This window comes from Lycium ferocissimum, unplaced genomic scaffold, assembly GCF_029784015.1.
Source record: "Lycium ferocissimum isolate CSIRO_LF1 unplaced genomic scaffold, AGI_CSIRO_Lferr_CH_V1 ctg3230, whole genome shotgun sequence".
In the NCBI taxonomy this organism is placed as follows: Eukaryota; Viridiplantae; Streptophyta; class Magnoliopsida; order Solanales; family Solanaceae; genus Lycium; species Lycium ferocissimum.
This window is the reverse complement of record NW_026725369.1, coordinates 105,271-118,742: the sequence shown is the minus strand read 5'-3', so window position 1 is coordinate 118,742 and position 13,472 is coordinate 105,271. Positions and strand designations below refer to the sequence as shown.

General features: G+C 34.4%; 2 protein-coding genes across 2 annotated transcripts; both read right to left on the bottom strand.

The window, feature by feature from the left end:
* Nucleotides 1-5,837: 5,837 nt before the first annotated feature.
* LOC132044015 (uncharacterized) lies at nucleotides 5,838-7,447 on the bottom strand. The gene is made up of 2 exons (XM_059434488.1): nucleotides 6,997-7,447; nucleotides 5,838-6,557 (listed from the first exon to the last, which is right to left on the bottom strand). Exons 1-2 carry the CDS (start codon nucleotides 7,267-7,269, stop codon nucleotides 6,150-6,152), a joined length of 681 nt encoding a protein of 226 aa, XP_059290471.1. The 5' UTR covers nucleotides 7,270-7,447; the 3' UTR covers nucleotides 5,838-6,149.
* Nucleotides 7,448-9,049: 1,602 nt separating this feature from the next.
* LOC132044001 (uncharacterized mitochondrial protein AtMg00810-like) lies at nucleotides 9,050-9,517 on the bottom strand. The gene has a single exon (XM_059434482.1). The coding sequence runs from the start codon at nucleotides 9,515-9,517 to the stop codon at nucleotides 9,050-9,052; it is 468 nt and encodes a 155-aa protein (XP_059290465.1).
* Nucleotides 9,518-13,472: the final 3,955 nt, after the last annotated feature.

Sequence of the window (13,472 nt, the reverse complement as noted above, 5' to 3'; positions counted from 1 at the left end):
ACACTTTTAAATGTTGGCGCTGATTTTATAAATAAGTAGTTATGCATTTAGATATAAGTGTTGAAGTTTAAAAAAAAAAATTATTAAAGCATTTGATAAAATAACATTGATAAAACTTTTTCTATTAAAATAATTGAAATATCCTTTGAATCTGGTGGCACTATAAAGAAGGTGAATATTTCAAGTTTTTACTTCTTATTAATGTTGTATGTATTAGTGAAATATGATAAAGAGAGTTTTACTTTGGAATAAGCAAAGCGACTCATGAGTTACTCTTGATCGATCAGGTCACCGTATGAATAAAAATTTTGGAGAGATATATCAGGAAAAGATCTCAATTATGCCCTACAAATCACTATTCAAATAATCTCCCCCGAACATGATTCAAAATGGTCGAGCAACAGAGGTAGATGATAACGTCGAAAACTCGAGATTTAAGGGATCAGATTCTATCTTATTAGGAGCTCACAATCTCCACACTAATAACAACTAAGTTGTGCATAGGGTTAGGGAAGTTAGTTAGTGAGGTCAATTACATTTATTCTATTATAATTGTACCTTATCTAATTTTTCGCATGAATACAATATTACTCTATACTGTTTTTTGCAAAGCAAATAATTGTTCATTCATTAAGCAATATCCATCACCGTTCGAGGAGATTTTTATTATTCAGTTCTTTAATTATAATTAATTATTGTGTTTATTATTTTGATTGCTATTTACTGCATCGATTACTTAATCAAATGATTACCAATATTTGAATTAATTGCGTTGATAAAGATTTCTGTCAAAAAAGTTCAACTAGTTTCCCTAATAAATAAATTTTAGGTTAAACAGTTTGAAGCCCACAGTGGAGCCTTCACAATATTAGTTATCCCAAGGTATTTTAATCCTTCACTGAGTTGTGTTTGAAAGCAAAACAATGAATGACGAACAATATTTGGCTGCTCTTCAAGCTGCTGCTAAGGCATGTGATGCTGCTGAAGTCCCAAACCCTGAATGAGGAGGCTATTGTTGATGTGGAAGGAGACTTTAATGATGACAGTGAACAAGAAAAGGGCAAAGAATAGAGCCATCTGAGTGTCGTGGTAACCCCACACCCCTTATGGAGCCACACGTCGAGGATGCTTCACGGCCATGCCGCGTTGACAAGGGTAAGAAGTATAGCATAACCTATGGACTGACATTATGACATGAACACAAAATTCGATAGTGTATTGTCTTCTTTGGCTGCCAACAAGAACACAAGATCGCTCGCGCAACCAAGGACAACTCTAATCTAAGGCACGCCAAACCCTGCACCGAAAAGTTCTGGTATGACGGATATTCCAAGTAATTCGGGAGTTTGAAGGAACTCGGGAATTGGTGTAGTGGTTCAAGAGACTGTGTCAACAGTCGTTGCTGAGCCACAAAACCCTTTCTTGAAAAGCATATTGAAATGGACTAGATATGATATGGATACATCGAATGCAATTCATAACTCTAATAAGAGCTTGGTCAGTACCACAAAGGATATGGGAGTATTGACAAAGAGCCATGAGTCAGACGCTGTAGTTTCAAAACTTAGTCCAACTACGACAGATGATATTGACTTGGGCGATGACATTTTCGGTAGGGATGATGAGGATGATATGCTAGACATATGCTTTGATAAGGTGGCCAAGGATGGGGATCTCTCACCTAGGCAACAAAGAAGTGGAAGCAACAAAAGTAAAAAGAAGACACATAGAAGGCAGCATAGTTGGGATGGTAAGGAGACTGAGGAATTTGTTTCAAGGCACCTACCGATGCGACTGGTAAAGCAAATCATTTGACAGTGTCAACAACTTTAACAAGATCCAATAAATCGAAGAAGTGATGAACTATCAAGTGTTGTTGGACAAATTTGAAGAAAAAGACCAAAAGAAAATACTTCAGGTTATTTTAAACGAGCAAGTTATATTTTTTAGCTCATACATGTATAAAATGAAGTTTGAGGCTGATAACCCAACTTTATTCTCGACTTTAAATTTTTACATTATTTAAGCATCCTCCTTGTAATATCATCATAGAGTGTATTATAAACTCTGTGATGATCATAGAATATCTGGTTTTCTCTAGTTCTTATTTTCTTCATGCTTGTTAAGTAGTAGAGGTTCATTACCTCATTAGGATTAGGAAGGTAAGGTCTAGCCCCCCTTATTTGTACTCTTCTCTTTGAGGTTCGCTTTTATTATTAATAAAAAACTAGCCCTACGCATGTGCCTAGCGGATTCGCTTTAAAAATCAAAAAATGGACTAGATGAGTAGGGCGACCGGATCCATCAGATCCCAGGGACCTCTCGGATAATTAAAGCCATCGATGTGCAAATGTACTCTCAGCAACCTTGAAGGCTGAGCGCTGCCCCGCACTAATTCTCTAAGGGGTCGTTTGGTAGGAGGGATAGGATGGGCGATTATTAATCCATTAACTGATCGAATTAATCCTATGTTTGGTTGGTGGGATAACTTTTTTGATATCCCATCCAATCCCATGTAGATGGGATAAAAGGTGGGATTAGTAATCCCACATGAAGGTGGGATTAGTAATCCCATCTTATCCCACCCAATCCCATTTACATGGGATAACTTATCCTCCTACCAAACGACCCCTAAAGGTTCAGAATGCCAGATTCTCAAGTATGGGCGCTGTAGCAGCTATATTTAGGAGTGATTGGTGTGAGTCTTAGACTTTCTCGTGAGGTAAACGATGGTGTTTTGGGTGGGCATGGTAGAGGTAGGTGTTTCTAATTGTGGGGGTTACGTAATGTGACAATTGGAGAAGTTGCTTAGCGTCTTTAGGTGACTATAAACAAAAAACAAAACAAAAAAACATGTTCAATGGGCATAATTTGAACAAAAATAACATATTCAATACGTATCACCCTTAATTTAGATGTCAAAATGAAGAAATTTGACAAATTTAGGATGCCACCTACAATATACGTGATTAACATATGTTTCAAAAACTTTCTTTCTAAATGTCATTTACAATCATATACCAGCATATAAGATGAATTTGATAAATCTTTTTCTTGACCCAAGTGTTGCCTTGCATCACGAAGTCAATTGACATATAAGAGTCCAGCTAAGATATCTCGAGCTTGTCGAAACCTTAAACTTAAAATTCTCCGCATTTGTTGCAAGTCCAAACTTGATCACATTAGAGACGGTGGGATCGATCTTTTTTAGTAATTGTATTACTGTAAATGCTCTTACTAATTGAAAATCGTATAGTATATGTGGCTATGTGCTATACGATTTGAAGTTGGTATAGCTTTGATAGAAAAATGGCCTATTTATACTCTCATTGTTACGCAAATAGCTCAAATATACCATTTTCAACTAACGGAAGTGGAAAAAATAATCAATTTTAGAAATATTCTTCTAACTTTTTTTATTAATATAAAAACCAAGAAAAGCCATGTGAATTATTTTTTCGATTTCAAAAAATATTTTTAAAATTTTTTGACCAACCAAATATAAAAAAATTGAGAATATTTTCCTTCGTACCAAACACATCCTTAGCCTCCAAGACTCTTTATTTTCCATTTTAATTGAAAAAATCAGAAAAATAATTTTAAGGTAGATTTTCTCTCTTCGTTCAGCCGAAAAGGATATACTTTAGCTATTTGTGCATGTTATTCGCAGATGACATAGGCCTGATTGACGAGACCCACAACGGAGTGAATGCTAAGTTGGAGGTTTGGAGACGAACTCTAGAGTCTAAAGGATTCAAGTTAAGTAGGACCAAGACAGAGTACATGGAGTGCAAGTTCAATGATGTGACACATCAGGCTGGTGTAGAAGTGAGGCCTGGTACCCAAGTCATCCAAAAGAAAGGAAGTTTCAAGTATCTTGGCTCTATTGTACAGGGAGATGGGGATATTGAGGATTATGTCACACATCGTATTGGTGCAGGGTGGATGAAATGGAGGCTCGCTTCAGGAGTGCTGTGTGATAAGAAGGTGCCACCAAATCTTAAAGACAAGTTCTACAAAGTGGTAGTGAGACCGACTTTGTTGTGCGGGGTGGAGTGTTGGGCAGTCAAGAACTCGCACGTCCAAAAGATGAAAGTTGCGGAAATGAGAATGTTGCTATGGATGTGTTGGCACACCAGGCGAGATAGGATTAGGAATGAAAATATCTGAGATAAGGTGGGAGTGACATCGGTGGAGGACAAGATGCGAGAAGCGCAACTGAGATGGTTTGGGCTTGTGAAGAGGAGAGACACAGATGCCCCATTGCGGAGGTGTGAGAGGTTAGCTATGGACGGTTTCAGAAGAGGTAGAGGTAGGCCTAAAAAGTATTGGGGAGAGGTGCTTAGGCAGGACATAGCGCAATTCCAGCTTACCGAGGACATGACCTTAGATAGGAGGCTATAAAGGACTCAGATTAGGGTAGAAGGCTAGTAGGTAGTCCCACGTATCCCGTTGTACTAGTAGTCGTAGTTTTGATCTTCATTTTCTTGTCCTTTGATTCTTGCAACTATATGTTGTTTCTTGTACCACAATTATCGTATTTATCTGTGGTAGCTACTGCTTCTTTTTCTCAGACTGCTTTATCAAGGCTTTTGTCACTTTCGTTAGTTTCATTTTCGTATTGCTTTGAACTGTTTGTGCATATCTAACCTTTTCTCGTCATGTTTTCTCTTGAGCTGAGGGCCTTTCGGAAATAACCTCTCTATCTTCCGAGATGGGGGTAAGGACGTCTGCGTATACTTTACCCTCCTCGGATTACCCCATCTTGTAGGGATTTCCTTGATGTTGTTGTTGTTGTACTTGTACAGTACATGAGTATATTTGAACCTTTTGCCAAAAAGAAATTATGCATTAGCTCATAAATGGATATTGGGCCATGAACTAAAACAAAAATCGCATAAATTCAATAATTTGGCAGATGTGTAAGTTTTAAACTTGTACCAATCTATACGACCAAGATATATTTGAACAATTCCTAGTCAATTAAGACAAATTTCATAAGTAATAAAATATTGACATCGGTGAAATCAAGATCGACAAAATACTCGAATTGCTAAACATTGGCATATTCATAACATAAAGAATCAAGTTTTAACTTATCCTCATAGTTCCGTACTCTCTTTGTCCTAATTTTGATGATTTATTTTTAATTTGGCATGACTATGAAAAAGATAAAATATGTGAATTGTTTAATGCAGTATCTGTTGAGGAATAAGTAGTACTATGATTTTCCGACATTTCTCATAAAGACATTAAATTCAAAGGATAATTTTAATGAAAAAGCAGTCGTAATGAAACTTTTTTGTAATATTTAAAATCAGGACCATCTATCCGACGAAGAGTACAAAAATTTGAGACAATCTAAATAAAATAGTGGTAAGACGCATAGTTCGAGAATTGCTAGAGAATTTTCATACTATAAAATAGGATAAATAAAATAATATAACATAAATACTGAATGTGAGTATTTTTTTTCCTATAATGTACTCTACATAGACCTCCACTTTGTTTACCAAATTTAAGTTAATATAATTTGGTGTAGTTATAGTACTAAAGCCATAAGCAGGAATATTTTCTAAAAAAAACAGCACAATAATGTTCTTCCTTGAAATTTTGCTTGATTTATCCTTGCGCAAGTAACTTTGATTATTTACATAAAGTTTTATGAATTGGAGTGATAAATTTTCTGCTAATGACTTCTATAATAGTTTAGTTTAAAAAATATTTATATGTAACAATTGGAAACTATCTTATAGCCTGTTTGGCCAAATTTTTAAAATATGCCATGTAAAAGTGAATGGAGGGAGTCATAGTAAAACAGAACGAACAAGCATATCTGTAAAACTTAGCAAACATTTCCAACAAACGTTAATTTCCAATGTTGTATACAAGAACTACAAGGAGAATATCTTCGTTACCCTCCCTAAAAATATGTAAAAAAAAGAAAAAGAAAATACTACACAAAAATTAATCACTCCTACAAATACTAGCACTAGTAATTTTATTGCTGGTACTAGCATCCAGTGATATTCCAAAAGAATCCCGAAAGCCAGAGTCTTGAAGTATTGTTCACGTCAAAAACTTTACTTTTCATTTCAGGTCAACAATTTAATACTCTCTGTAATGACTTTCGATATTGACTTTGACTTCTACTTCGACGACTTCAGTTTATTTTCCCATTGCTGGAAAAACTGATTCCGGTAAGGAACAAAATAAAGCCATGATAGTGTTAACACTATGGCCCAATATTTACCAAGAAATATTGTCATGAAGAGAGCAAATATAATCAAATACAACAAGGAACAAGACTCCTTTTTGTTCTGGTCACATGATGTTAAAATATTACTAGTGTTTGGATTTGTCCAATTTGATGATAACGACTTTTGAGATTCATGTGAAACTGAACTGATCACTTTTTCCTGTAGGATTCGATTATCTTCCTTGACTTCAATTTCTGGTTTAACTGATTCATGATTATCCAATTTCTTGAAGCATTTTTCATCTTTCTTATTCCAACTGCTACTTTTCAATTCAAACTCAAGTTGCTGAATATTTCTCTGTACACCCCATAGATTTATACATGAAAAAAACAAGAAAAAAAAATCGTCATAAATCAGAAAGCAGAACAAAGGGAGTGATTGTGGGCTTTCTAAATTATTAAATTCCATTTGAAATGATATTAATCGACTAAAATTGATTAGGAATTGTTAAGGATTTTGATCAAACCAAGTATGATTCATAGATACTTCCTCCAAATTTATATCGAACGGAACAGGGGAGTCAAACACTTAATTTTGGCTGTACTTCTTCGAAATTTTAAAATAAAATTACTCATGAAAACTACTATAAACCAACATAACTAATGAAAATATTTACCAAAAAAATGAAAAATTGTACTAGTTGTTTGACTTTCCAACCAGTAACACATTCGTTTTAATACTGATTCGACAAGCCTAAGGAATTAAATGATCACTCAAGAGAGAGAGAGAGACTTACCACAGGATCTTGAGACAAGATGGCTTTAAACAATCGAGGGAAGTACTTGTATGAAAAGATTTTCCGACGAGAATAACTTGGAAATTTGTGGAGGCTCTTATTATTATTATGCTTCAAAAATGAAGGTTTTGACAAAGATGACAAGTCCTTTTTCTCTGGTTCTTTTCTGAAGACTTTATTAGATGAAGAAACAGTATTTGGAGAAATAAAATCAGTAGAATCATCTGTTTCTACAACAGCAGGACAATAACAAAGGCACAGGTTTTTCTTCATGGTTAGTGGTTACAGAATTTGCAGAGAAGTTTTTTTTTTTTAAAGGCAGTTTTAGTTTGTGTGCGACATAAAAGGAGTAAGAAAAGGTGCGAGGATAGGAATTTTTTTAACACGAAGAAAAATATCAAATATGCTTTCCTTTGTTTGGTGACTTATTTGACACTGTTGAATCAGCAAGTTAGGCAGTTTGGGACTTTCTTATTACACTATTATTACTAGTATTAGTATTAGTATCCGCGCGATGATATAAAAAAAATTAATCATAAAAAAATATAATATTTTGTTTATTTGAGAATATTAAATTATTATTGTTAGTACTCGAACAAAGCGAATATTATATTATGGCTTTGAGAATATTAAATTATTATTGTAGCTATGATCATCTACAATATTTGCTTTACTAATATCTTTAAATCCAATTCATTTTGAACTTTTTTATTTTTTTCTTTTCCTTTTCTATAAATAAAGTGAATACTAAATGGATTATGTAGTCTTATTAAGCCATTTATCTTTTCAAATTACTAATTCTTCTCCCTCGTGGGCATACACAACAATTAAAGCAATTAATTAATATTCATACTAAGTTATCTTGCATGTTTATATATGAAAGAATTGATATTTTACGTTCTAGCAAACAAATTAGTCCCATGAACACTTCCAAAACTATTCAGTACATCAACTAAAATGCTAAGTTTTTCATCCATCAAAATGAATTCAGGTAAAACAATACGAAAAAGATTCTAGCAGTTTGATTTTTTTTTCCCCTATCTATTAAACCATGAGAACATGAAAGTCATAACAGAACATCCTAATAATGGAAAGATTATAATAGTTTTATTTTTTTTCCCTATCTATTAAACCATGAGAACATGAAAGTCATAACAGAACATCCTAATAATGCTAACATTAGTTTCTAAAGAGCCAAGATGTTGGATGTTTGTCTTTGGATGCAATATATCCACAGCCAACTTTGTTGCTTGCTACTCCAAGCTTCTATTAACTTTTCTTCTTTAGCCTATGTATTTCTCTTTGTTATGCATAGAGTGATTTTTGTATTCCCTGTCCATCTTTCAAACGAAAAGCCATTTCTTCTTTATGTGAACACCTGAAACTGCTTCTATTTCCTCCAATAACACAAATAAAAGGTGATTGTTGTACATTGTTATAATGTGTGAATATACACTGAATATACAATGTCTTGATGATCACAAACTGAAATAATAGAAATTGTAAAAGTGGAGGTAATCGTATGGTGATTGAGAGATGATGAAGAAGAAGAAGTAATGATCATTAAAATGTGATAATTCAATAATGAATACAATGGATCATATTTATAACTACTCACAAGCCTAAAGTTAGTTATAACTAACTATGAGAACTCTATCTTCTAGAAGCTTTTAAGTCCTTAACTACCTTTAACTACCTTGACATTTATACAAAGACTGATATGTTCTATCTTAATTATCATTCACTAAGTATCATCTACACTCCCCCTCAAGATAGGTGGTGTAAAAATGTTAAGAACCCCTAGCTTGAGTTTCAAGTACTCATGTTGCATTTTAGTTAATCCCTTTGTAAAGATGTTAATTGGTTGTTCCTTTGTGTTGATATATTGAGTTGTGATGATTCCTTTCTGAATTTTTTCCCTAATGAAATGGTAGTCTATCTCTATATGTTTTGTTCTCTCATGGAACACTGGGTTGTGAGCAATCTATATAGCTGCCTTGTTGTCTGTGTGTATAGCAATAGGTTGATCAATGTTTAAGTTTAATTCCTTTAGTTATCCCAATAGCCAGATCAGTTCAGCTGTTGTAGTGGCTAAACTTCTATATTCCGCATCTGTAGAACTCCTTGACACAACTTTTTGCTTATTTGACTTCCATGACACAAGTGAATTTCCAATCTTAATCATGAACCCTGTCATTGATGTTCTAGTTATAGGACATGGAGTCCAGTCTGCATCACAATATGCAGTTATTGTATGATTGCAACTGCTTGAGAGTAGCAAACCTTGTCCAGGTTGGTGTTTAACATATCTTACTATCCTTAGTGCAGCTTCCATGTGTGATACCTTAGGATGTTGAAGGAATTGACTTAGACTCTGAACAACAAATGATCTGTTAGGCCTTGTTACAGTCAAATAAAGTAACTTTCCTATGAGTCTTTGATAGGCAGCTTGATCAGCTGGAGTATCTTCTTCATGTGTTGTCTTGATCTGTACTTTTTCATCTTTAGCTTTGGCCTGCATTCCTTAATCATACTGTTTTGAAGTTAGTTTGACATTAGGGTCAATCGGTGTGCTAGCTGGTTTGGCACCTGCAAATCCCACCTCTGATATTAACTCGAATGCATACTTCCTTTGATGCATTGTGATGCCCTTACTTGATCTTGCAAATTCAGTCCGAAGGAAGTATTTTAACTCCCTGAGGTCTTTCATTTTGAAAGTTTGATGTAATGCTATCTTTGTTTCTTCAATCAGTGTCAAGCTATCTCCTGTGGTTAACATGTCATCCACATAGACAAGTATGATCAAAGTACCTTGATCATTTTTCCTGACAAATAAAGAGTGATCAAACTAGCTTTGTTGAAATTTGAAACTGATTAAGGCTTCAGACAGTTTTGCATTCCACTGTCTTGGTGCCTGCTTTAGCCCATACAATGATTTGGCCAATCTACATACTGAATTCTGCCTCTGATTGGCGAATCCCTTGGGCAACTCCATATATATCTCATCATATAAATCTCCTTGTAGAAAGGCATTATACACATCCATTTTATGTGTCATTTCTATGTTGCTGCTAAAGTCAAAATAGTTCTGACTGTTACCATTTTAACTACAGGTGAGAATGTTTCTTGATAGTCAATCCCTTCCTTTTGGTTATACCCTTTAGCTACTAACCTTGCCTCGAACCTCTGAACTTCACCATTTGCTTTATACTTAATCTTGTAGATCCATTTGCAGCCTATTGTTGTTTTTTCTTGACGCAGTTTAACTATGTCCCAAGTGTGATTGTTCTCCAAGGCTGATATCTCATCCTGCATTGCTTGTATCCACTTTGGATCTTTAACAGCTTCATTATATGTAGCTGGCTCTGTCAAAGTTGAGAAGGCAGCAATATATGCTTGATATTTGGGATTCAACTTGTCATAGTGAATGTATTTGTTCAGTCCATATGGAGCTTCTTTATGTATATTCAAACTGATAAAATCCTTCATCCATGTTGGTGGTTTTTTACCCCTTGATGACTTTCTTATTTCCTGAACTGCAGTAGTTGAAGCTTGTATAGCTATTTGTTCAATTTGAACCTGCAAGTCTATTGTTTGTTGACTTTGTAACTCAGACATTGTCTCTTGTGCATCAATTGGCATAGTCTCAGTGTTTGTACTCACCATTTAATCTTGTATCTGAACTTCATCTTGCCTATACTCAGGCAGATTAAGGTTGTTAAACTAAATATAGTTAGGCCATAGAGATACATCCTCAACTGCAGTGTCTTTGAAAACATAGGTGGATGTTGTATCCTTCTTTTGGAATGGAAAGATACCTTCTTTGAATATTACATTCCTGTTGACAAAGAAACTATTATTAGCTAAGTCATATAGCACGTATCCTTTTAGCACATCAGAATAACCCATGTGTATAGCTGTTTTTAATCTTGACTGTATTTTATCATGTTGAGTCATATCTTTGGCAAAACATAAGCAACCTAGTACCCTTAAGTGGTTAATATTAGGTTGTTTAACATAAAACCTTTTAATATGGTGAAACACCATTAAGTACTGCAGTAAGCAATCTATTAATCACATGAACTGCTGCTAAAATGCAATGTCCCCAGAAATCAATAGGAATATGAGCCCGAAGTCTCATAGCTCTAGTAACCTCTAAAATTTGTCTATGTTTGCTTTCAGCCACACTATTTTGTTGTGGTGTATATACACAAGTCCTTTGGTGAATTATGCCTAATTCTTGAAACATATTGATGCAAATATTATTCTAAAACTCTGAGCCATTATCAGTTCTGATAACTTTGATAGTTTTGTCATACTGGTTTTTGATAAGTTTGAAGAATTGCTTTAAATAAGTACACACATCAAACTTGTTTTTTAGTAGCACTACCCATATAAATCTTGAGAAATCATCAACAATAGTTAAAAAGAACTTATTGCCATCAAAAGTAGGAATTTTATAAGCACCCCATAGATCTACATGAATCATTTCAAGTCTGTCACTAGTTTTTATACTGCTAGGTTGAAATGGTAATCTAGTTTGTTTGGCACAAGGGCATATTTTGCAATTATTTATAGTATTCGTCACATCACTAGAAGTACGAGGAACCAATCTATGTAAAACTGAATGAGAACTATGTCCAAGCCTCTTATGCCACAAACTAATATCTTGATTGAACATTGTATTCTCAGGATTTTGCACTGCTAAGCTGATATGTTTTCCATTATATGTATGTTGATTCAGCAACAAGTATAGTCCAGCTGCTTCTCTGCCAATCTCCTTCACCCTCCCAGTGAAGAGATCCAGAAAAACACAAAAGTTAGGGAAGAACTTTGCAGAATATTGCAATTCTCTGGTTAGTTTTGAAACTGACAGTAAATCGTGCTTGAATTTTGGAACCAAAAACACATTAGATATTGTGTTGTTCCTAGATATTGAACTAGTCCCAATATGAGACACTTGAGTAATGTCACCATTAGGTAAATATACTCTTTTTGGAACTATAGGTTCACTTATTGTTTCTTTGTTCAGTAATTTTGCATCAGAGGCCATGTGATTAGTGGCTCCTATATCAATGATCCATTCAGGACTATTGTTATCAGAAGCTACCATTGCCATGTCCTCTAACATACCTGCTATACTACTTGCTGCATTTGCTGAAGACACAGCTGCATTTGCACTATGATTCTTGTTTAGCAACTGAACAATCTGATCATAGTGCTCTCTAGTAAATGTAATTCCTATATGAAGTTGTGCATTAAAAGTTCTTGCATCAACACCATTGACCACCTGTTGTTGTCCATTCTAAGGGTCATATGCTCCCATGTTATTACCATATCCCAAACTAGAACTTGTCCCATTCATACCATATGGCATTGATGTTTGTTGAGCTTTATAGTTTTGAGTATTGATAGTTCCAAAATCACAACTTGAACTTTCTCCTACCACATTATAAGCAACACTATATCTTTGGTTCTGATCAGTTTTCCTATCTACCACACCTTTCTTGGACTTGAAATCAGAAGGATAACCTACTAGTTTGTAACAAGTGTCTTTGGTGTGAACTTTACACTTGCAAAAATCACAGATCAAACCATTATAATGTTTCTTGAATTTCTGATGTCCATACTGAGTTGAACCACCTTGATTCACATTGTTTCTTGAGTACATTGTCAGATCAATATTTCAACTGTAGCTCTTGGATTAGACCCTAAAATTCCAGAATTAGTCACTGCTTTTTGTGACTCATCACTGATAACTAGAGAATAAGCCTGATTTACATTAGGCATAGGGTTCATCATAAGAATTTGGCTTCTAGTCTGTGAGTAGGGATGAACACGAAAAACCAAAAAACCGAACCAAAAAAAAAAAAAAAACTCGACATTTATTTGGTTTGATTTGGTTTGGTTTTTAAATTTAAAAACCGACTATATTATGTTTGGTTTTGGTTTCAAGTCTAAAAAATCGAAAAAAACCGAACCAAACCGACTTTATATATACATCTATTAAAAATTAAATTTGTATATATATGTGTGTGTATTTTAATTTTTTTATGAAAAAATTACAATTTATATTGTGTTTTTATACTCTTGGTCTTGGGCCATGCTTTTGAATTAAACTAGATTGGGTCAAAATATTTTGATGGACTTCTAGTGAAAGGGGCCCATCTTGCACGGTTGAACCCAAAGCAAAAGTAAGCAAAATGTGAGCTTCATCTACAGAGCACTCAACCACTCACAATTACAATTTACACATTTGTATTGCATCTTTCTTAAAAGTTAAAAGTACACTCTTCAAAAACCCTAATTCAAGAGGTGTCCATAGAAGCAGTGTCTCCCTGCAATGATCATGTAATTTCGTCTCTTAAGCATCTTCTATTATCTTTTCGAGTATATTGTTCTTTGTATTATTATTTTCTTCTTTTTCTTCTTTCCTTTTTCAATGGGTGATTTAGAAATTACTTTTCTGGTCCATG

Coding starts and splice junctions, on each gene's coding strand:
- LOC132044015 (XM_059434488.1), bottom strand. CDS start 7,269: ATGAAGAAAAACCTGTGCCTTTGTTATTGTCCTGCTGTTGTAGAAACA. Junction 6,558..6,996: donor TCTTGTCTCAAGATCCTGTG/GTAAGTCTCTCT, acceptor TGGGGTGTACAG/AGAAATATTCAGCAACTTGA.
- LOC132044001 (XM_059434482.1), bottom strand. CDS start 9,517: ATGCAGGCCAAAGCTAAAGATGAAAAAGTACAGATCAAGACAACACAT.